General features: G+C 43.9%; 1 protein-coding gene across 1 annotated transcript; it reads left to right on the forward strand.

Moving 5' to 3' along the window:
• The first annotated feature begins 16,899 nt into the window (after nucleotides 1-16,899).
• Nucleotides 16,900-22,119, forward strand: LOC124145150. Its single transcript, XM_046514839.2, has 3 exons — nucleotides 16,900-17,022; nucleotides 19,531-19,696; nucleotides 21,875-22,119. The coding sequence occupies exons 1-3, from the start codon at nucleotides 16,984-16,986 to the stop codon at nucleotides 22,057-22,059; spliced, it is 390 nt and encodes a 129-aa protein (XP_046370795.2). The 5' UTR covers nucleotides 16,900-16,983; the 3' UTR covers nucleotides 22,060-22,119.
• The last annotated feature ends 359 nt before the right edge of the window (nucleotides 22,120-22,478 follow it).

Below are 22,478 nucleotides of genomic sequence, written 5' to 3' on the forward strand. Positions count from 1 at the left end.
CGTTCCAAAAGGCGTTAAAGATGGTACTTGTTGTTACATTACCTGACGCTCGGCATAAAGGGGTTGGAAAAAGGACTGGTCAGCTCGGAAACAGTATACTGTGTCTGAGTGGGGTATTCATGTACTAGTACAAACATGCAAGATGCATTGAAAGATCCAATGAGACGTGACAACAGCACGTGTAAGGCAGCACGGAGCAGGAAGTACCATGTTTCTGTGTGTAGAAATTAGACGCCATGGTCAGACACAATAAAACCGTTCACCTGCCACTTCGCGCACAGATTAGGCCACCAGAAACCAGAAAACCAGCACCACCTTAAACAGCAAAGACTTACTGAGACCCAGTTACTCAGGTCACCATTCCTTTGTCCCCGGCCGCGTCATGCCAAAAGACGTTAAAAGATGGTACTTGTTGTTACCCTGTCTGGCGCTCGGCATTAAGGGGCTAAAACAAGGACTGGTCGGTTCGGAGTCAGCATACTGTGTCTGAGTGGGGTATTCATGTTAAACTGCGGCATGGTATCTCAGTGGGATGACACTATAAAATCGGCATCAGTCCGGACTAGTACAAACAGACACACATTTACACTCACACACATAAAATATATAACTTTAGTAATCTTGGACGCGACGTTAAACCCCTGGTCAAATTACCTCGCCTTGAATAGGTGTCATTGAGTAGTTTAGAACAACATGAGTAACGGTGATGTTTTATGCGTTTCGATTTGTCAGCGATTGTCGGATTTCTACATGTGTACCTGTTCAGCATGATTGATGTTTTCGTTAAGCGATTTTCTCCATACATCATTAATGTCAGCCTTCCCCATCTGTATAACGTACGGCACTGTAAACAGGCTTCATATTAGACATGACAGATGCTAACTAGTTAAAGAAAACCAACAATTGGAAGGCTGTGACAGCCGTGGGAAATTAACAAGAACCTGCACCGAAACGTCGCTCCTAATTGTAATAAGAAGTTGTTCATCCATATATCTACTCCTTACTTACTCCAACTTAATCCAACTTCTAAGAACCTCTAATTGTATATGTGTACACAAGGCAATGACCGTGATATAAATATGTATATAAGAAAGGTCATGTCTATTGGTAGAAAGGTGCTCTGCGTTTGTAACAGGTACCCTTGGCCGCATGTAGATAGAGTATTAGCCGTAATAAACTTTCTAGATAGAGGTTATCACGCTTGTGTGTTTGGGGATGGCAAATATCCTGCATTAGGAATAAACATTGTATTTAGCGAGCCTTGGCGAGGTAGATACATAGTGTTTATTCCTAATACAGGATATTTACCATCCCCAAACACACAAGCGTGATGACCTCTTTATCATATAATGTCATTCTTTAATTCTGTGCTTCAAAATCGCTTTCCCTCTCTCACAAACATTACCGAAACATTGCCAGTTTTCCTGGAATGTGCGCATTAATATTTATTACGTCATAGGGTAAGTGATGTGTCAGTCGGACAGTGACCGTAGCCAATATAGTTCCGACCGAAATCTGTTTCTAATACACTGGCGAAGCAACATATACGCAAAACAACAATTGTTTTTATTTGCCTTTCGCGGCAATCCATCGGTCTGTCCGCTAGAGTAACTGCCCTTTGTCAAAGGGAAGCTACTCTAACCCTAGTCTATGAGACGTCACGGCCACGGTCAGACGTTGTTGACAGTCGGTCGATCCTCTCATAACGTTAAGAAGTGTAGTCAGATGTATACGCAGCGACAAAACGAAACAAGGTAACAATTCAAACATATTTCGGCCAAATCCAACCATTTTAATTTGTGGAGTAGGTTTCAAGCCGCAGAGGTCTACAAGCACAGATATGGCTACTGATCCCGCTTGGCTAGGCCTCGTGCCCTCGCAAAATGGTTTCGAAATTTATATCTCCAAAGTTGCCAAAACTTATAAAATGCCTTAGCTACGTCACAGTTAGACACTGATTTTTAGTATATTAGACTGTTCTTTTGATAATGATAGCAATTATCCCTGTAGTTTATCCGGATTCCCGATGGTTAATTCTGACTCGATCGCCGAATGACGAGGGCGACGCCATGTTTGTTTATAAACTGTGAAAGTAGTCCCTACTTGACCTTTGATATTTGCATCTCTGTCCGCATATGACCCCAACGGATATCGTTTTTATCCGTTGGCTTTATCCTGCCGAGAAACCTACCCATTATATGATAAATAATGATACTTACTTATGTGTATATCTGTCAGTTCAACAGTACAGATAATCGACGTGAGGTATGTAAGAATATGCGGGAAATACCAATCTAAATCCACATGTTCGTAAAATGGACTTGTCCGACATTTCATTGGTCGGATTTGTTTCAGGGAGTCATCATTATTTAAATTTAGGTAAATATTTTTAAAGCTTGTACATTTTTGCAACATCCTTAAAGAGGATGTAAATATTGTTGGTATCTCATATAAGAATAAACGACTCGTGGTCAATAAAACACTGCAGGGAGGAGAAACCACTCGGGAATGCGCCTCTTATGGTTGTAGGATAAACAATCCCCACTCGTCGTTTATTTCTTAAAAAATCATGTAACCATCTATCTCGTTATGACATGATACACATAACCATCTATCTCAATATTACATTTTACATGTCTAGCTCATTATTATAGTCCAGCTCATTCTTCCATTATACATGTAACCACATGTAACCTCTATCTCATTATTATATTATGCATATAAACCATATACTCCATCTCGTTAAATACATTAAATATGTAACCGTCTATCTCAGTATGACTTTAAACATGTAATCATATGTGCCATTATGAAATTTTAAATGTAACCTCTATCTCATTATCACACGGAACCGTCATTCTCACTATTACAGTTTACATGTAACTGCCTATATCATTATTACACTTTACACGTAACAGTCTATCTCATTATTACATTTTACATGTAACAGTCCATTTAATTATTACATTATTTATACATCTAAAAGTCTATCTCATTGTTACATTTTACATGTAACATGTAATATCAGGATTACATTTCAATCTTATTATTGTGTCTTGATACAGGTAACCATCTATGTCATTATTAAATTTGACATAATACCTCTATCTCATTATAACATTATACACGAAACCGTCCATCTCACGTTGTACACTTAAACCATAAATCTCAATAGTAACACAATGTATCTCATGCAGTACACAACAACAATCTACGTTTGACACAAATGGGGAACTTACTTCCTGAACTGATAGCAGACACCTGTTTACAGGTATAAACACGGATTGTACGGTTTGTTAACAAAGATTAAAAAAAACACTAGACAGGTTGAGTGAAGATCATATCTCCTCCAGACACAATTTGGAGGATGTTGTTTTCCTCCCTGAGCGCTGGTTGAGTCACTCAGGGCTTCAATGACCTAGTTTGACACGGTTAGACTGGAGCCAGTCTGTTTTAAATATGAATTTTGAAAGATAATATAAGAAATCAGCGGTAATAATTCAATGTTGGTTCAGAATGTTTAGAAACCTCAGGACAAATTTTGTAGATTGATGTTTCAAATAATAGTTATTAAAATAGTTATTTCAAAATGTTTCTTTGCTTGTTTATGTAAGATATAATCGCATCAGGAAACAAACAACCGCTTATTGGTTTAAGCAAACTGTGTGACTGGTGGATGCGATTGGTAAGGCGGGAAATGCTTACTCTTTTCGCGAACACCTGGCGTCATCAATGATTTTGAGTGAGCCATTCACATAATTGTCACCGCTGTTTCGCCCAACAGAATCTGTTTCGACAGGTAGACGAGACTGGTTAGTCTCTGGCGTTGACGTATTTATATATTATAAATAACAGAATGGAGACCGCCCCATCTTAGGGCTCAGCACAACACGGTATCACCGAGGTATCCTTCTTGACTTGGACTATGCACGAGGGTCTGTGCCAAAAGTAAATCTTTATACATGTACATGGTTTTTTTTCATAAAATCCGGGGGCACGGGTGGCCCAGTCGTCTAAGGCATCGCAATTCGTTGTGCAGAGTTGCGTACCTTGGGCACGCCAGCAACCTATGATTGTGGGTTCGAATCCCGGTTCGCCCGGATTATGTTTCTAGGTTTGTCAGCACCATACCCGTGCTCGTGTTCCAACCATTGACGAAGTATCATTATTCGATACCTCTTTCATGCATTTCGTGTTTTGAAATCATATCTTCGTTTTTCTATAAGCATGCAGATGTCTCGAATTATGAATGTAGCGATAATAAGTTTACATTCATAATTGCAATGGAAGTCCGAGGACGACGAATAGTGATGTTTGATCATCATATGTCCATTGTTGGTTCATTTAATTTGTTATATTGTTCCATGCGGCATGTTGTTTGTTTGTTTGTTTGTTTGTTTGTTTGTTGTTTAACGCCGCACTCAGCAATATTCCAGCTATATGACGGCGGCCTGTAAATAATCGAGTCTGGAACAGACAAGCCAGTGACTGACATCACGAGAATCGCAATTAAAGCAATCTACGCAATTGGGATACGATGACATGTGTCAACCAAGTCAGCGAGCCTGACCACCCGATCCCGTTAGTCGCCTTTTACGACAAGCATAGTTGCCGTATACGGCAAGCATGGGCTGCTGAAGACCTATTCTACCCCGGATCTTCACGGGTCAAAAGTAGTTTTGAATTATAAAAGTAGTTTGTAGCATAACGGGAAATTGCGTTGCCTTACATTTGCACTCCAGCTATTTAGTCAAAGCTACACAGTCTTTAAGAGTGACACCCTCTTTGTCGGTATTTTTGTTTTATTTTATCAAATGGTTTTGTTATGAATGGGTTCTGTATGATGCTGTTTATCAATCACATCACAGATCACAGATGATGTAATTAAGATTCGGGTTCAGCAACCCATGCTTGTCGTAAAAGGCGACTTACTTGATCGGGTGGTCAGGCTCGATAACTTGGCTTATAACCGATGCTCATGACTGACGTGAATATTTACAGACCAGAGCCATATTGCTGAGCGCGGCCATAAACACAAACACAAAACAAACAGATGCAGATTGATCTAAAAAAGTGTGAGTGAATTGTGTTTAACACCGCCTTGAACAAAAACTCCGATCAGTTATACCCAAATGACTATGTGTAGCACGGGTGGACAGCCCCATGCAATGCCACTGTGGTCTGAACGGAACTTTGCACAGCGAATAGTAACGCGTCAGGGACTGGCAAATCATTACAGGGCTAGTTGGGGATGAGATTTGTCTTAGGACATACCAACATCTGAAACTTCCGTGGGGCGTAAATGGCAAAATATTTATGTAAATTAAATAAATGGATCACTGGTGTTCGCGGAAGGGGAAAATGACCTGCTCTACAGGTAGAACACGCCACTCATAATTTCATTAAAAAAGTAAGGTTTGTTTGGTAACTAACGCAGCAAACAATTGATTCTGGACCAGACAATCCAGGGATTTGTATCTTTAACAATGATCCACATGGTCGGGTACAAAATATGCTATAATGTCGAGTAAACAGTGCAAGGAGAAGAAGGGTTTTTTATGTAAAACAGTTGATCTGTAAATCCGGAAAATGTACTCTCACGAGTTGTCGTTCTTACTTCAATCACAACCGAACACAACAGCGTGTTTCTAGATAGGTACATGTATGTTTATTGTAATTGAGAGTACTGTACACGTAAATGCACATCGTTCAAGATTGAACACAGGACCAAGCACACAAACAGCTCCCTCCTCGTGTCTCTAGCGCCATCTTCGTCAACACCGACATATCCACAACGGGGCGACATATCCGTCCTGTATCGCCATAGATCAGCTAATCAACATATCTGCAGCAGACATATCCATGTAATCCCGCCGTGTCCTGTCATTGGTCGAGCCTTGCCATTCACGCGGCTGGAAGAGGTAGCATTCAACACTAAGCAAACATTCGTCGATACGTGTCGTGAATGAGTGAGTTTGGTTTTACGCCGCTTTTAGCAATATTCCAGCAATCACGGCGGGGGACACCAGAAATGGGCTCACAGGTTGTACCCATGTCGGGAATCGACCCCGGGTCTTCGGCGTGACGAGCGAACGCTTTAACCTCCAGGCTACCCCCACCGCCCCCGATATTTATCGGTTGTATGATACGTGTGTGCTGAGACATTACCTCGACATATGAGTTTACGTTAAACATATTTTATTTTCATGGAGACGATTGGGCACACGTTATCACAACTTAGAACCCCCTCTCCCATAAATTTACTTGTGTGCTTAATTCCAAATAATACATAAAATGACAGAAAGTGAAATCAAGAAACGTGTGTGCATTAACATTGCTACTCAAACCGTTTTGTCTTCTGAGCATATGTGTGTATATTCCTTAAAATGTTTTCGTTGACATGATTTATTAAATCTGTATTGCCATTTTGCTTCGGGTCAGTTGTAATATCACAAGTATCTTTTATAATTAACAATAGCGAGTGCTTCAATTCGTTTCAAGACATGATAAATGGAAATTAAGTGAACAAATGATATGATATGATTTGCTTATATGACATATACGAATACAGAGTGAGTGCCGAGGTTTGTTTCACACCACTTTAAACTGTATTTTAATTCTAGTAGTCAGTAGTCTAGTAGTCACCAGGGCGCTGAAGCTGAGACCACATACCTTCAGTAGACACCAGGAAGCTAGAGATGACACACCTACCTCCAGTAGACACCAGGAAGCTAGTGCTGACACACATACCTCCAGTAGACACCAGGAAGCTAGAGCTGACACACATACCTCCAGTACACACCAGGAAGCCAGAGCTGACACCACATACCTCCAGTAGACACCAGGAAGCTAGAGCTGACAAACATACCCCCAGTACACACCAGGACGCTAGAGCTGAGACTACATACCCCTAGTAGACACCAGGAAGCTAGAGCTGAGACCACATACCTCCAGTAGACACCAGGAAGCTAGAGCTGAGACCACATACCTCCAGTACACACCAGGAAGCTAGAGCTGACACACCTACCTCCAGTAGACACCAGGAAGCTAGAGCTGACACACATACCTCCAGTAGACACCAGGAAGCCAAAGCTGACACACCTACCTCCAGTAGACACCAGGAAGCTAGAGCTGACACACCTACCTCCAGTAGACACCAGGAAGCCAGAGCTGACACACATACCTCCAGTAGACACCAGGAAGCTAGAGCTGACACACATACCTCCAGTACACACCAGGAAGCTAGAGCTGACACACCTACCTCCAGTAGACACCAGGAAGCTAGAGCTGACACACATACCTCCAGTAGACACCAGGAAGCCAAAGCTGACACACCTACCTCCAGTAGACACCAGGAAGCTAGAGCTGACACACCTACCTCCAGTAGACACCAGGAAGCCAGAGCTGACACACATACCTCCAGTAGACACCAGGAAGCTAGAGCTGACACACATACCTCCAGTACACACCAGGAAGCTGAGCTGACACACCTACCTCCAGTAGACACCAGGAAGCTAGAGCTGACACACATACCTCCAGTAGACACCAGGAAGCCAAAGCTGACACACCTACCTCCAGTAGACACCAGGAAGCTAGAGCTGACACACCTACCTCCAGTAGACACCAGGAAGCCAGAGCTGAGACCACATACCTCCAGTAGACACCAGGAAGCTAGAGCTGAGACCACATACCTCCAGTAGACACCAGGAAGCTAGATCCGACACACCTACCTCCAGTAGACACCGGGAAGCTAGAGCTGACACACCTACCTCCAGTAGACACCAGGAAGCTAGAGCTGACACACCTACCTCCAGTAGACACCAGGAAGCTAGAGCTGACACACATACCTCCAGTAGACACCAGGAAGCTAGAGCTGAGACCACCTACCTCCAGTAGACACCAGGAAGCCAGAGCTGAGACCACATACCTCCAGTAGACACCAGGAAGCTAGAGCTGAGACCACATACCTCCAGTAGACACCAGGAAGCTAGATCTGACACACCTACCTCCAGTAGACACCGGGAAGCTAGAGCTGACACACCTACCTCCAGTAGACACCAGGAAGCTAGAGCTGACACACCTACCTCCAGTAGACACCAGGAAGCCACAGCTGACACACCTACCTCCAGTGGACACCAGGAAGCCACAGCTGACACACATACCTCCAGTAGACACCAAGAAGCCAGAGCTGAGACCACCTACCTCCAGTAGACACCAGGAAGCTAGAGCTGAGACCACATACCTCCAGTTGACACCAGGAAGCAAGAGCTGACACACCTACCTCCAGTAGACACCAGGAAGCCACAGCTGACACACCTACCTCCATTAGACACCAGGAAGCCAGAGCTGAGACCACCTACCTCCAGTAGACACCAGGAAGCTAGAGCTGAGACCACCTACCTCCAGTAGACACCAGGAAGCTAGAGCTGAGACCACATACCTCCAGTAGACACCAGGAAGCTAGAGCTGAGACCACATACCTCCAGTGGACACCAGGAAGCTAGAGCTGACACACCTACCTCCAGTAGACACCAGGGAGCTAGAGCTGACACACCTACCTCCAGTAGACACCAGGAAGCCACAGCTGACACACCTACCTCCAGTAGACACCAGGAAGCCACAGCTGACACACATACCTCCAGTAGACACCAGGAAGCCACAGCTGACACACATACCTCCAGTAGACACCAGGAACTTCGAGCTGAGACCACCTACCTCCAGTAGACACCAGGAAGCCAGAGCTGACACACATACCTTCAGTAGACACCAGGAAGCTAGAGATGACACACCACCTCCAGTAGACACCAGGAAGTTGGAGCTGAGACCACCTACCTCCAGTAGACACCAGGAAGCCAGAGCTGACACACCTACCTCCAGTAGACACCAGGAAGCTAGAGCTGAGACCACATACCTCCAGTAGACACCAGGAAGCTAGAGCTGACACACCTACCTCCAGTAGACACCAGGAAGCTAGAGCTGACACACCTATCTCCAGTAGACACAAGGAAGCTAGAGCTGACACACCTACCTCCAGGAGACACCAGGAAGCTAGAGCTGACACACCTACCTCCAGGAGACACCAGGAAGCTAGAGCTGACACACCTACCTCCAGGAGACACCAGGAAGCTAGAGCTGACACACCTACCTCCAGGAGACACCAGGAAGCTAGAGCTGACACCACATACCTCCAGTAGACACCAGGAAGCTAGAGCTGACACACCTACCTCCAGTAGACACCAGGAAGTTGGAGCTGAGACCACCTACCTCCAGTAGACACCAGGAAGCCAAAGCTGACACATATACCTCCAGTAGACACCAGGAAGCTAGAGATGACACACCACCTCCAGTAGACACCAGGAAGTTGGAGCTGAGACCACATACCTCCAGTAGACACCAGGAAGCTAGAGCTGAGACCACCTACCTCCAGTAGACACCAGGAAGCTAGAGCTGACACCCCTACCTCCAGTAGACACCAGGAAGCTAGAGCTGAGACCACATACCTCCAGTAGACACCAGGAAGCTAGAGCTGAGACGACCTACCTCCAGTAGACACCAGGAAGTTGAAGCTGAGACCACCTACCTCCAGTAGACACCAGGAAGCTAGAGATGACACACCTACCTCCAGTAGACACTAGGAAGCTAGAGCTGAGACCACATACCTCCAGTAGACACCAGGAAGCCCATGACAATGATTGAGATGCCCATGAGAATCGACATGACTCCCAGCACAATAAGGACACACAGCCCAAGCCTTCCTCTCGTACAGTCTCGGTTGTAGTCTACAGGAGGTTCCAGTGGCTCTTGACGTACAAATGTCACCGGATGGCAAGTCTGAAAGACAATAACAGAGTCATTGTCCAGAACACAGGCTTTACCATTATTAACATTAAACATTCAAATTATATAAATGACTGTGGTGTATGCAGTGCATAAGGAACCGACCGTGTGATACTGTGAAAATACTGGCTATCTTGAAGATTTCAATGTATATGTAAATGTAAATATTAATAATACGCCAAATCCATCCATTGAAAGCAGTACGTTTGATTTATGATGGGAGGGGGCTGCTTAACAGAAAAAGAAACGTGTCCCCGAAAATTCTTGAAAACATATTGCTACAGAGTGCTGCAAAAAAAAACATATTTAGGCTCATATTTTGATTTGATAAAAATATATGGTTTAGCTGAAAGAATATCAAGTCTCCACACAAAACCCAGAGCCCCCAGCGAGCATTGACATGGGAATGACAGACCACAGATCATAGAAGGTAAATCTTAATGAAACATGGCGCCAGTTCCAACAAACCGCTCCACTACCACAGACCACCTGTGACTCACTTAATCAACCCTTGAATAACTATGGAAATGTACTATTGTCAGTCGCACTACTGTCTGTCTGTCTATTTCTCCCTCTCTCACTCTTTCTCTCTAGCTCTCGCTCTCTCTAACTCTCTCTTTCTCTCTCACACTCTCTTTCTCACTCTCTCTCTCTCTTGCTCGCTCTCTCCTCTACCTCTCTCTCTCTTTCTCTCCTCTCTCTCGCTCTCTCTCTCTCTCACACACACACACACACACACACACAAACACTACAAATCCTTGTGGTTACCATGCCCCGGCTGATCTCTCGAGGGTAGTAAGAGAAATATAGGCCACAGGCCACAGAGAACAAGGGGAGAGCAAAGACATCACCACACCAAAATACCACTTACACCCACACAAATACACAAACCCAGACACACAAACACACACACAAACACACACAAATAAAGTCGTGTATCTTCCACGCCGATACGTACCATCTCCTCTCAGATGATCTCCAGGGGGATAGTAAGAAAAATGCAGGCCACGGAGAACAAACGTCAATGTATGTCAACAGATAGACGTACATCTGGCGCATCAATCATCTTCAAAGAATATATGTCCATGTTTAAAGAGATGCGAAAAATCAGATGACATTATGTACAGGGGCCAAAGAACATCACGCCTTCTATACAAGCTATGCTCCAGGCTAAATGTTAGCCTACAGCAAGATATTGCATTTAGTACCCTGATTGAAAACGTTGTACTGTAAGTTCAATGTAATTACGGTGATCGTTAACTGCAAGGTTTATTTGCATCATGATAATTGTTTGTTTGTTTGTTGTTTACCGACGGACTCAGCAATAGCCCAGCGATATGACGGCGGTCTGTCAATAATCGAGTCTGGGCCAGACATTCCAGTGATTGATATCATGAGCATCGATTGGGATACGATGACATGCATCAAACAAGTCAGCGAGCCTGACCACCCGACCCCATTAGTCGCCTCTGACGACAAGCATCATAGCCTCGCTGAAGACCTATTCTACGCCCGATCTTCACGGGTCTCGCGATAATTGAGTTAGCAGAATTGGGTTGGCACATTCAAAACACACTGGATGATTGCATGTCTTCATATCCCAATCGCGGATCGATGTTCATAATATCGATCACTGGATTGTCTTGTCCATACTCGATTCTTTACAGACCACTGGAATATTCCTGAGTGCGGGTTCGGTTGAAATCAAACAATCAATGTAATTCAAAGGAAGAATGACAAATCCATTGATCCAGGAATTACGATATCCTTTTATCGAAGAACGACGTATGATATAACCATAAGACCATAGAAGACAGCAGGTGAACTGGTTGACAGCTGAAAGACAATTTATTAAAACTTTATCTTAAAAGTCGAAATATAAACATGAACAAAACTATTGAATTCTTAAAATATTTCTTACGTAGTTTAGGTAGCAATGTGATGTTCTACTAATGAATAACCAATCTGCAAATATGCTGTGTGCTTTACTCACTATCGAATCACTCACTCACACACCAATTTCATCTCGTGAAGATCAGGGTTAGAATTGGTCTTCAGCTACCCATGCTTGTCGTAACGGGATCGCTGACGTGGTTGATGCATGTCATTGTATCCCAATTGCGGAGATCGGTGCTCATGATCTCAATCACTTGGACGATTACTAAAGACCGCCATCATATAGCTGAGTGGGGCGTTAAACCACTAACAAACAAACAAACACTACAATCGATTTACTCACATTCAGCGAAACCTCCTTACTCCGACCCTCGTTAATCCGGACAAAGCCAACTGGACACTTACTCCAAGGAACATATTACATGCATCATTACGATAATTCTTTCATCCGGACTATTACTCATGGGGCAACTGCACTGGTCGGTGCCCTCCGGGTGATTTCTTTCTTTCTTTCTTGTTTAAAGCCGCGCTCAGCAATATTCCAGCTTCTTTCAGTCACTGTGGCATTTAGAAGTTGGTGTGATGAAGTAAGACGAGTTCTATGGATGAACAACTTCTTTATTACAATTAGTGCGACGTTTCGGTGTAGATCCTAACACCTTTATCTAGCACCGAAACGTCGCACTAATTGTAATTAAGAAGTTGTTCATCCATAGAACTCGTCTTACTTAATATTCCAGCTATATGACGGCGGTCTGTAAATAATCGAATCTGGACCAGACAGTCCAGTGATTGACATCATGAGCGGATGAACGAGGTTTCACTGTAACTGATCAGTGCATGGAGACTGACGTAATGCACTAGCCTCAGCAGGGTCAGCACAACTAGGACAATATTACATTCACACATGACCACCTTACTGTAACAACCACTCCTATCCACGGGAGAAAGATTGATGGGAGCTGCTGCTGCTGCTGCTGATGATGATGATGATGGGTTATTTACCTGTGTGCATATCGCAGGACCCGGATAATGGACGGGTACAACATAGCCGTACGGACCCCTGCTATAGGGTAGCATCTTCCCGCTCCGCTACAACAAGATCACGTGTTATTTGTAAACACACTCTACATGCTCACGGATGTCAGGGGTCAGGCCACGTAAAGAAATCCTTGATTCTCGCCACGGACCGACCCTACAAAACATATATGATCCTAAAAAAAATTAAAAAATTGGACTCGACATTGGACATTGGACTCGACAAAGGCTCCCACAGTACAATTTGTATTCCTAACATATGATATGTACAATACGGCGAGTGAGTGAGTGAGTGAGTGAGTGGGATGTATGGCTCTACGCCGATTTTAGCAATATTCCAACAATTTGACGGCAGGAAGGGAATAGAACCCGGGCTTTCGGCGTGACGAGCGAACGCGTTAACCACAAATCAGCAAATAATCGCATTAAAGGTTCGAAACTCTATTCTTATCTCGAATGCGAGATAAGCGGTCAAATTTAGATGTATTTATATTGGGAGGCGGTGGGGACTATAGACAAGGTTCGAGATATCGGTACATTCGAATTAACGGATTTCGAGGTCAGGTCCGGCTGTATGTCATTGTTTTCATTTAGTACAATTATGGAATATAAAACTAAAATGTCACAACGCTTTTTTTAAAAGAAACAAGAACGTTCTTGATGTGGCCTTAGGGCGGATCTCCCTCGAGGTAGTTTAATGGGATCTATATCCATTTTGTCTCGTGTGTCACTTTTGATAAATCTCAACAGGCGTTGCAAGATATAATATTCATGCAGTCTCGCCCGGGGCTAGAATTAACGTTACAGACACATAGCTCGTGAGAGGGGGACGCATTTAGGTCATGAAATATCGCCTCCCGCGTTTCATCAAACAACAGGTTTGTGTTTTGCTTGTCGTTACGATCATAAAAAAGGCCGATGAAACACGTAATAACGTACACACGTACTGGCCTAATGGTTGTGAAATACCGGCATGTAATAAGCCATTTCTCATTCGGGTCTAATCGGCTTTTTCCGTTCCCTACATAATACCTCATGAGGTTTGTGTTGTATTCGTTCTCTCTGAAGATGGTGCCATTGAAATGCTTCCACTGTTTCGCCGGATTCAACAATGGTTTTTTTGTTTGTTTTAATTTGGGTTTTTTTAATTTGTTTTGTGTGTTTTTGTTGTGTGTTTTTTTTTGTTTTTTTTTGTTTGTTTTTTTGTTATTTGTTGTTTGTTTGTTTTTTTTGGGGGGGGGGGCCCGAAGTGAGGCAGGTCTTAGATGGTCTTAACCTCGGTCTTAACCCCACTGGGATGGGGCTGACAAACCTAGAACCCTAATCAGGGCGATAAAACTGCCTGAAACCATGGAGTAGGGATATTTCACTATTTGACTCTAAACCACATACCGACGGACCCCTCCGCATATATTTCGTACAAAAATATCATGACGGCTGTTTTTAAGAAACAGCTTTTAATCTTTTAGATTATATATAGAATTGGATACGAACAAGAATCATGTTTGGATCACATTGCCGCCACACTGAATGTGGTGCTTATTGTGATAGTCACGAGAACTAGTGCAACTAGTTATTCAAATATGGATTCCTCACAATGCCGGCGGGCGGTGGGTAGCCAAGTGGTTAAAGCGTTAGCTCGTCACGCCGAAGATCCGGGTTCGATTCCCCACATGGATACAATGAGCGTCCTGATAGTGCTGAGCTATTGCTAAAAGCGGCGTAAAACCATACTCACTCACTCACAATGTTTGCTAGGATCACTTATAGCACTGACGTGAGTCGAGTGGGTGGATGTGATAGTTACTATGGAGTCGAGTTGGTTGCTATGTTGTCTACATTCCGCCATGACATTATCATAACATTTTTTTAACATTATGGACATTAAAAGATATACTTTATGGCCATTTAAAGGGTCCATATTGTTTGACTTTTTAAATGTGGACCAGGGTTAATTTAGTCTCATTAAAATCAGAACTTAGTTCTCGCTATAAACCAAACAAAACTCGGATCTGATTGTAATGAGATGTGGATGACTGGCTGCATCAGACACTTAGTTTGAATCAAGTACCCCAGGCCAATTTTGTTTTTTCTGCTCGCTCAAAAATTAGAATTAGGAGATAAACTTATGAACAGTTGACCTGGACATAGACTGGAAATGGCACCCGACCCGTGGACAGGAGAAGGGTGTCTTAACATACACTATCAACTTCTCAAGAAGTAGTTATCATTTCTTAATTGCAAAATTTAAAGACAATAGTTTGATGTTGTTTTTAGTTGGTTAGTTAGTTAGTTAGTTAGTTAGTTAGTTAGTTAGTTAGTTAGTCATTTATTTAGTTAGTTAGTTTCTAGTTAGTTATTTCTTTAGTTATTTATATATTTAGTTAGTTATTTTTTTAGTTGTTTTTGTTGTTTTTGTTTTTGTTGTTTTGTTGTTTTTTTGTTTTGTTGTAATTCTATCATTGCATTATTTCTTTTATAGTTTACTTTTTTAGATTGATGGTTGTTGGAGCATCTTTTTTACATCAAGATTCCACGTTTTTACAACCCTGTACAATACAACATGCAGTCTATCATGACATTAAACAAACTTGATGAACAGAGATACAATGACACTGTGATATAGAATGCTTTTGACTGGCACTGTCAGTCTTGGCACGGAGTTGACAGTTTTCGTGTGCATAACTTCACTTATTTTATCTATCTCTATGGTGGGTTGCTAAGGAATTAAACAAAAAAAATTAAATCTATTATTATTATTATAATTATTATTAACACCTTTTTTTCAGTTATAGCAGGCGTGTCAGCTTCATGTGGAAAGAAAGCCTGAATCGAAGTCTCAGATGTTTACTTCTTTTGGTGAAACCCACGAGCACGGGTATGGTGCTGACAAACTTTTATAACTGGCTGGACTGCATAAATGACTGTATAACAGGCTCTTTGATGCATAAATGTGGTTTGATTCATAAAAAAAACTCTTCTTTTTGTTTGTAATGGACAGATTTGGTAGTTCTACAGGTAAATGGACGCCATCTTGGACGTCGTCTTCGACTTTTCGAAAACTAGGTCACGTGGGTCGGGCACCGCCCTAAATTATTGTTAAGAATGATATCCCAAAGAGTTATGCAAAGTTTCATGCTTTAATCCAGTCTGCAACGATTCTTCACCTCAACGACCTCACAAAGAAGCAGTATCGGGAAGAACGGGATTCGAACCCACATTCATAGATTTTTCTGACGTGCCCAAGGGACGCAACTCTGTACAGCAAATTGGGGCGCCTGAGATGACTGGGCCACTCGCCACCCCCTCGTCTAATGTCATAAACATACATTCCTTGGGGTGAATAACGTTGTCCGATGTGATAACGTGCGTGTGTAACATATCACCCACATCCCAGCTATATCCTGTCTGCCTGTAAATAACCGAGTATTGGGCAGGTAAGCCAGGTCAGGTCAGGTCAGGTCAGGTAAGCCAGGTCAGGTCAGGTAAGCCAGGTCAGGTCAGGTCAGGTCAGGTCAGGTCAGGTCAGGTCAGGTCAGGTAAGCCAGGTCAGGTCAGGTCAGGTCAGGTCAGGTCAGGTCAGGTCAGGTCAGCCAGGTCAGGTCAAGTAAGCCAGGTCAGGTCAGGTCAGGTAAGCCAGGTCAGGTCAGGTCAGGTCAGGTAAGCCAGGTCAGGTCAGGTAAGCCAGGTCAGGTCAGGTCAGGTCAGGTCAGGTAAGCCAGGTCAGGTCAGGTAAGCCAGGTCAGGTCAGGTCAGGTCAGGTCAGCCAGGTCAGGTCAAGTAAGCCAGGTCAGGTCAGGTCAGGTCAGGTCAGGTAAGCCAGGTCAGGCCGGTAAGCCAGGTCAGGTCAGGTAAGCCAGGTCAGGTCAGGTCAGGTCAGGTCAGGTCAGGTCAGGTCAGGTCAGGTAAGCCAAAATATAAAAATAACTCATTATCTCCCTTTGCTCGCCCTTCGCAACCAACAAGACTGTTAGAGACTGAGACAAGTGACTGCTTTCCGCGACCTGCATGCGCTGGTCTTGGGTCCGATTCCCAGAATCTCCACGATTATAACGCTTGTTTCTTGTGTCGTTTACTAAAATACTGTGCAGATTCGAATTAAAGCAAACTCGCACTCCCACGTCAGGTGTAGGATATTTGACGGCATTGTGTTATCATTGAACGACAGGTGTTAGTCTCTCACGTGGGATTTCCTCCTGCGACGTTTACAGTATGGCTGTCTTGAAAATATGTGTCCTATTATTGGCAATTGTAAGTTGGAAATGTACTATTGTCAGTCGCACTACTGTCTGTCTGTCTATTTCTCCCTCTCTCGCTCTGTCTCTCTAGCTCTCGCTCTTCCTCTCTCTAACTCTCTCGCTTTCTCTCTCACGCTCTTTTTCTCACTCTCTCTCTAACACTCACTTTCTCTTTCTCTCTCGCCTTCTCACTCTCTCTCTCTTCTCTCGTCTCTCTCTCTCTCTCTCTCTCTCTCTCTCTCACACACACACACACACACACAATTACACACACACACACACACACACACACACACACACACACACACACACACACACACACACACACACGAACAGACACATGCCTGCAAAATGTCCATGTGTGATTGTGTCATGCACAAGTACCATCTTTTAACGTCTTTGATATGATGCGCCGAGACGCTTCACCCACTAGGCCAAGCATGCGGTTGAAATCTACTCAGACGAAACAGTAAAGAACAACACCTGGACAGATCCGGACAACACGATGACCAAACTATCTACTGCTGAAGTCAAGAATGTACATAACTGGGTTACACCCGTCAGCGTATGACATCCTCCTGTCACTGTCACGCCTTGAAAACACGGATACAGCACACCAGAACTACCCATCTGTCCACGTGCGGCCTCCACGCGTCATGTTGACAAACACGGAGGCTGTCCTTTTGGAATGAAAACCTTTCAAAAAATTGGGAGACACGAAAAGGTTAATGAACACCGAAAACACCATGTATTGTCGACTTACCTGAGCGTCCATCCTCTGTGAGCTGCAGGCTTACATGAGCAACACATTCCCCGCCCGACCCCCAACATGAGCTGCATAGTAAACAAGGCAACGTCATGAGAAAGCCTTCAAGTATAACGCTCAGCTTAAACCCCAATAGCGCGACTGGCATGGTTTGTTTTATATGATATTTAATAATGGCGAATATCAGGTTGGGTATCTATGAAATATGAACTTCATCATGGCTGAATACATGTATATAGAAGTTTCATTTTAACACGTACTGTTTATACTCTCGTTAGTCCATACCCCGTTAGGTCGGGGGCCGTTAGTCTGGAAACCGTTTATTCAGAAACCGTTAAAAGGGAAAATTGTGTAACGGTTAATGTTGATCTACGTATGCTAAAAGGGACATGGTTCGATAGTCCGGACATTTCTCTGGCACGGTACTAGTTGTAGGGGTGTCTTTGTATACTCTACAGCAAGTTCACTTATGCGTTCATTCATAATGCCACGGTTGAGGTTCTAGTGAGTGAGTGAGTGAGATTTGACGCCACTTTTAGCAATATTCCATAAATACCACAGAGTGGTGACAACCCACGAATGGCCTCCATATTCCACTTTTCCATGTTGGAAATCAAACCCCCCGATGTCTTCGAGAGGAGCCGACGCTTTAACCACTAGGCCACCACACCGTCCATTATGGAATTCTACAACATCTTCTACAACGACTACTGCTACGATTACTAGCCCGACAACTACATTCTCTACTAGTCCTGATGCTATATTCTCATAAACAAGTAGGGTACCATGAACTATAAATGTTATGATCGTTCGCCTGAACAAAGATCAGCTTTGAAACACAAGTCCAGGATCGATTAATCAGACACCAGACTGAAATCGAGCCCAAACAGCCAATCAAATCGCAGTTCACTAAAGCCAGGGCATCGGCGAAAACGTCTGCAAGCAGCTAATCTCCATGTTCGGCGACAACGTGTTGCACCACCGTTAACAAAGAGACAGTCTACCCATTATGTTGAGAGCTTAGAAACTGGCGAATTGGCGATGGTCTCGTGTAATGTTTCCAGATGAGTCCAGATTTAATATGGACTTTCTGATAGGCGTGGACTAGTCTGGAGGCATTCTAACGAACGACATGCGAACACCAATGCAAGCAAACATGATAGAATTGGTAGTGGGTATGTAATGATATGGGAACATCATCATGGAGCAGGAGAAAGTCATCCTAAAAATTCATCTTTTAACTACCCACTCCTGCGTCTTTAAATTTCTTGTTTTTTGTTGTTGTTTATTTATTTTTATTTTTTATTTATTTATTTTTTTATTTTTTTGGGGGGTGTGTGTGTTTTGTTGTTGTTGGTTTTTGTTTGGTTTTTGTTCGAATCCCGGTTCGCCCCGATTATGTTTCTAGGTTTGTCAGCACCATACCCGTGCTCGTGGGTTTCACCGATGTGGTAAACGCCTGAGACCTGCATCACTTCGGGCTTTCCTCCCACGCCGCGATATTGCTGGAAAACTGTTAAAAGCGGCGTTAAACCAAACTCACTCACTCACTCACTTGTTTTTTGCACCCTTACAAGACACCACCACCATGTTCTGTTGCTGTCATGTTACACCTTCCTTGTTGGTCTCCATCCATTACCGCCACTCGATACCTCTTTGTATTTCTGAAATCAGCTGCCATATTCGACTATCCCCAACTCTTTAGGAGAATGTATATTAACTACAACTGCAGGAACTGGGTCGTCTTCTCCACAGGCTGTGTCGGCAACCACAGGGGCTCTCCTTCAACTCCCAAAGACCAAGTCCTGCTTGAATGATGGGGAATGCGGGTCGGGAGAGTGCTGTGCCAAGCAGCTGGGGCCCCTCATCATGAGCAGGCGACGGGATGCGTTCACGACCCCCGACCCTGCCACTGTAGAAGGTGGGGGCGTTATTAGTTGTTTATTTGTTTAACGCCGTACTCAGCAATATTCCAGCTACATGACGGCGGTGCGTAAATAACAGACAATCCAGTCATTGATATCATGAGCATCGATCTACGCGATTTGGGATACGATATGCATCAATCAAATCATCGAGCCTAACCACCCGATCCGTTTAGTCGCCTCTTACGACAAGCATAGTCGCCTCTGACGACAAGCATAGTCGCCTCTGACGACAAGCATTGTCGCCTCTTACGACAAGCATAGTCGCCTCTTACAAGTATAGTCGCCTCTTAAGGCAAGCATTGGTTGGTAACCCGGATCCTCACGGGTGTTGCCCTGTAAAGACACAAAATTAAAATCGCCGCCTTTTTTCGTAGAAAATACAGGGACAATGCCTGATTTTCAAGTATGACCCAGAAGACAAGATCTGGACTCGTAAGAAGGGAAACGGGCTGCCCAGTCGTCTACGGTGCCGCGATTCGCTGTGCAGAGTTGCGTCCCCTCGGCACGCCAGACACCTATTATCGTGGGTTCGAATCACGGTTCGCCACGCTCATGTTTCTAGGTTTGTTAGCACCATACCCGTGCTCGTGGGTTCGACCAAAGTCGTGAATGTCTGTGACTTGCATCACTTAGGGATTTTCTCCCACATTAAGCTAAAACAGTGTGATATAACTGGAGTACTGTTAAAGTGGCGTTAAACCAAACTCACTCACTCTTGACAGAGATATTGCAACCAGACCCTGGAGCGAATATCGCATGGTTCTAATGCTGGGACATCATAAACTGCCAGGAATTAGAAAGTTTACACTTCGATATTACAAACGTTATCAAAACGTTACTAGGCTGAAAAAAGCTGCAACTTAAGGTGAAGTGAGGTGAAATGGGGTTTAACGTCGCGTTCAAGCTTATTGCACTTATTTAGCGACGTGCATGCACGTGTGTGTGTGTGGCTGCTTGTACTAGTCCGGACTAATGCCGATTTTATAGTGCTAGTTCACTGAGATACTCTGCCGCAGTTTAACACGAATACCCCAAACACAGTATACTGACTCTGAGCCGACCAGTCCTTGCTTTATCCCTTTAATCCCAAGCGCCAGGCATGGTAACAAGTACTATTTTTTAACGTCTTTCTGGTAGGACGCGCTCGCGGATCGAATCCCTGACCTTCCCCTTTCAGGGTAGACGCTCTGCCACAAGGCCGCGGAGTTGCTCGCAAATTTAGATCCAACCCACAACTATGATACCAGTATCAAATTCATCACCATCGAGAACCATTTCTTGTTTGTTTCATGATTAGCCACTATCCAACATGGGTGCAAACCTTCTTTTGCTCGGCAGTGCATGAAAAATGACGCGGTTTTTTAGCAATGTTGGAATGGCAAAAACAAGATTGAATGTGTGAGTGGCGTTAACTCCTCAGATTCCTGATTTGGCATCATCCTCGTGGTGTTCAAGTAGGCATGACACCATCTTCCCGCGGCAAGGGTTTAAACTGACCGTGAAAGTTTCCACCCTTGCCGACCCAGGCTGGAAATCCATGGCTCGATCGATCGTAGCGCCACCAGTGATTATTACGAGTTATGTCCCTTTTATTTCTCTCCAATTGACCAATCAGATTCAACCTCTCACATCACTTTTGCTTCAAACACCATGAAAGAGCCCAGTTAAGACGATCTGATCGATAGTCAATATCTATATTATAATAAAACGGGTCTTACCTCGCGATGTCCATCAAATCACTTAAGCACCTTTATTAAAAGCATGAAAATATTTGGAAAATATCTGTCGCCGCCTAGTTGCCGGGATACAAATCCTGCTGGCGAAATAGACTCGTTTGTCCAGCCGAAATGTAACTCCTGAATTCCAGCCTCATTCAGTTAAACCCTTTGCCTCGGGAGATGATTCTTATGCCGTATTAAGCTGATACGCCTATATGGCTGGAATAGTATTCAAAGCGGTTTTAACCCTGATACTTAATGTAGGTTCGAATCGTTGGCTGTGATCTCGCCCCGGTTGTGATCCTTGGTGAGTGTATGAGTGAGTGATATTGCTTAAATCCATATCACTCACTCATTCACTCATTCATTTAACTGAAACACCGTGATATATCTAAAATGATATTCAAAATCGGCGTTTCACTCACTCACTCACTCACTCACTCACTCTTGCAGGAACCTGTAAGCCGTACCTGAAGCACGGAGAGTGGTGTGGTGGAGTCTGGACTCAGAACGGCTTTTGTGGGTGTGCCCCCTCCCTCACGTGCCACCGCTACCCACCCGTCGTCCCAGTGACTCGCCGGAAGAGGAAGATGTTGGCCGGCACCTATCTGTGTGAGCCCAAGGAAATGGGCCCCTAGGTCGCCATGGAGTATGCCGGATACGTATCATAGGAATATAAAAAAAACATGCAGACAAGATCTATTATGTGTTTGTTTGTTTCTTTCTTGGATTATACCAAAGAAGAAAATGGAAATGACATAGTTAAGTTATTTGGTGAGATTGGGTCATTGTTTTGAATGATTTGCCCAAAACGTTAATCAAGGATTTCATTTGTGTCAGCTGAATGTTGGCGCTAAGCCCAGCCAACGACTTAGGTCGTTGACCCACGACATGATGAAACCTGGGATCGTAATCAGAGCGAATCTGGGATTCGAACCCGTGTTCACCTGATACTGGCAAGGCAAAGGAACGAACTTTGTTTTCCGACCCAAGTTGACGGGAAAAGAGGCAAATACCAGAGATTCATTAAACCTGATTTAATCCTATTAATCCTGTG

This window comes from Haliotis rufescens, unplaced genomic scaffold, assembly GCF_023055435.1.
Source record: "Haliotis rufescens isolate VD_foot unplaced genomic scaffold, xgHalRufe1.0.p SCAF_9, whole genome shotgun sequence".
In the NCBI taxonomy this organism is placed as follows: Eukaryota; Metazoa; Mollusca; class Gastropoda; order Lepetellida; family Haliotidae; genus Haliotis; species Haliotis rufescens.

Excerpts from the sequence above, each read along its gene's own strand:
- LOC124145150 (XM_046514839.2), top strand. The coding sequence starts at position 16,984 with ATGGCTGTCTTGAAAATATGTGTCCTATTATTGGCAATT. Across the intron at positions 17,023-19,530 it reads GTGTCCTATTATTGGCAATT|GCTGTGTCGGCAACCACAGG; the intron begins GTAAGTTGGAAA and ends TCTTCTCCACAG. Across the intron at positions 19,697-21,874 it reads CGACCCTGCCACTGTAGAAG|GAACCTGTAAGCCGTACCTG; the intron begins GTGGGGGCGTTA and ends TCACTCTTGCAG.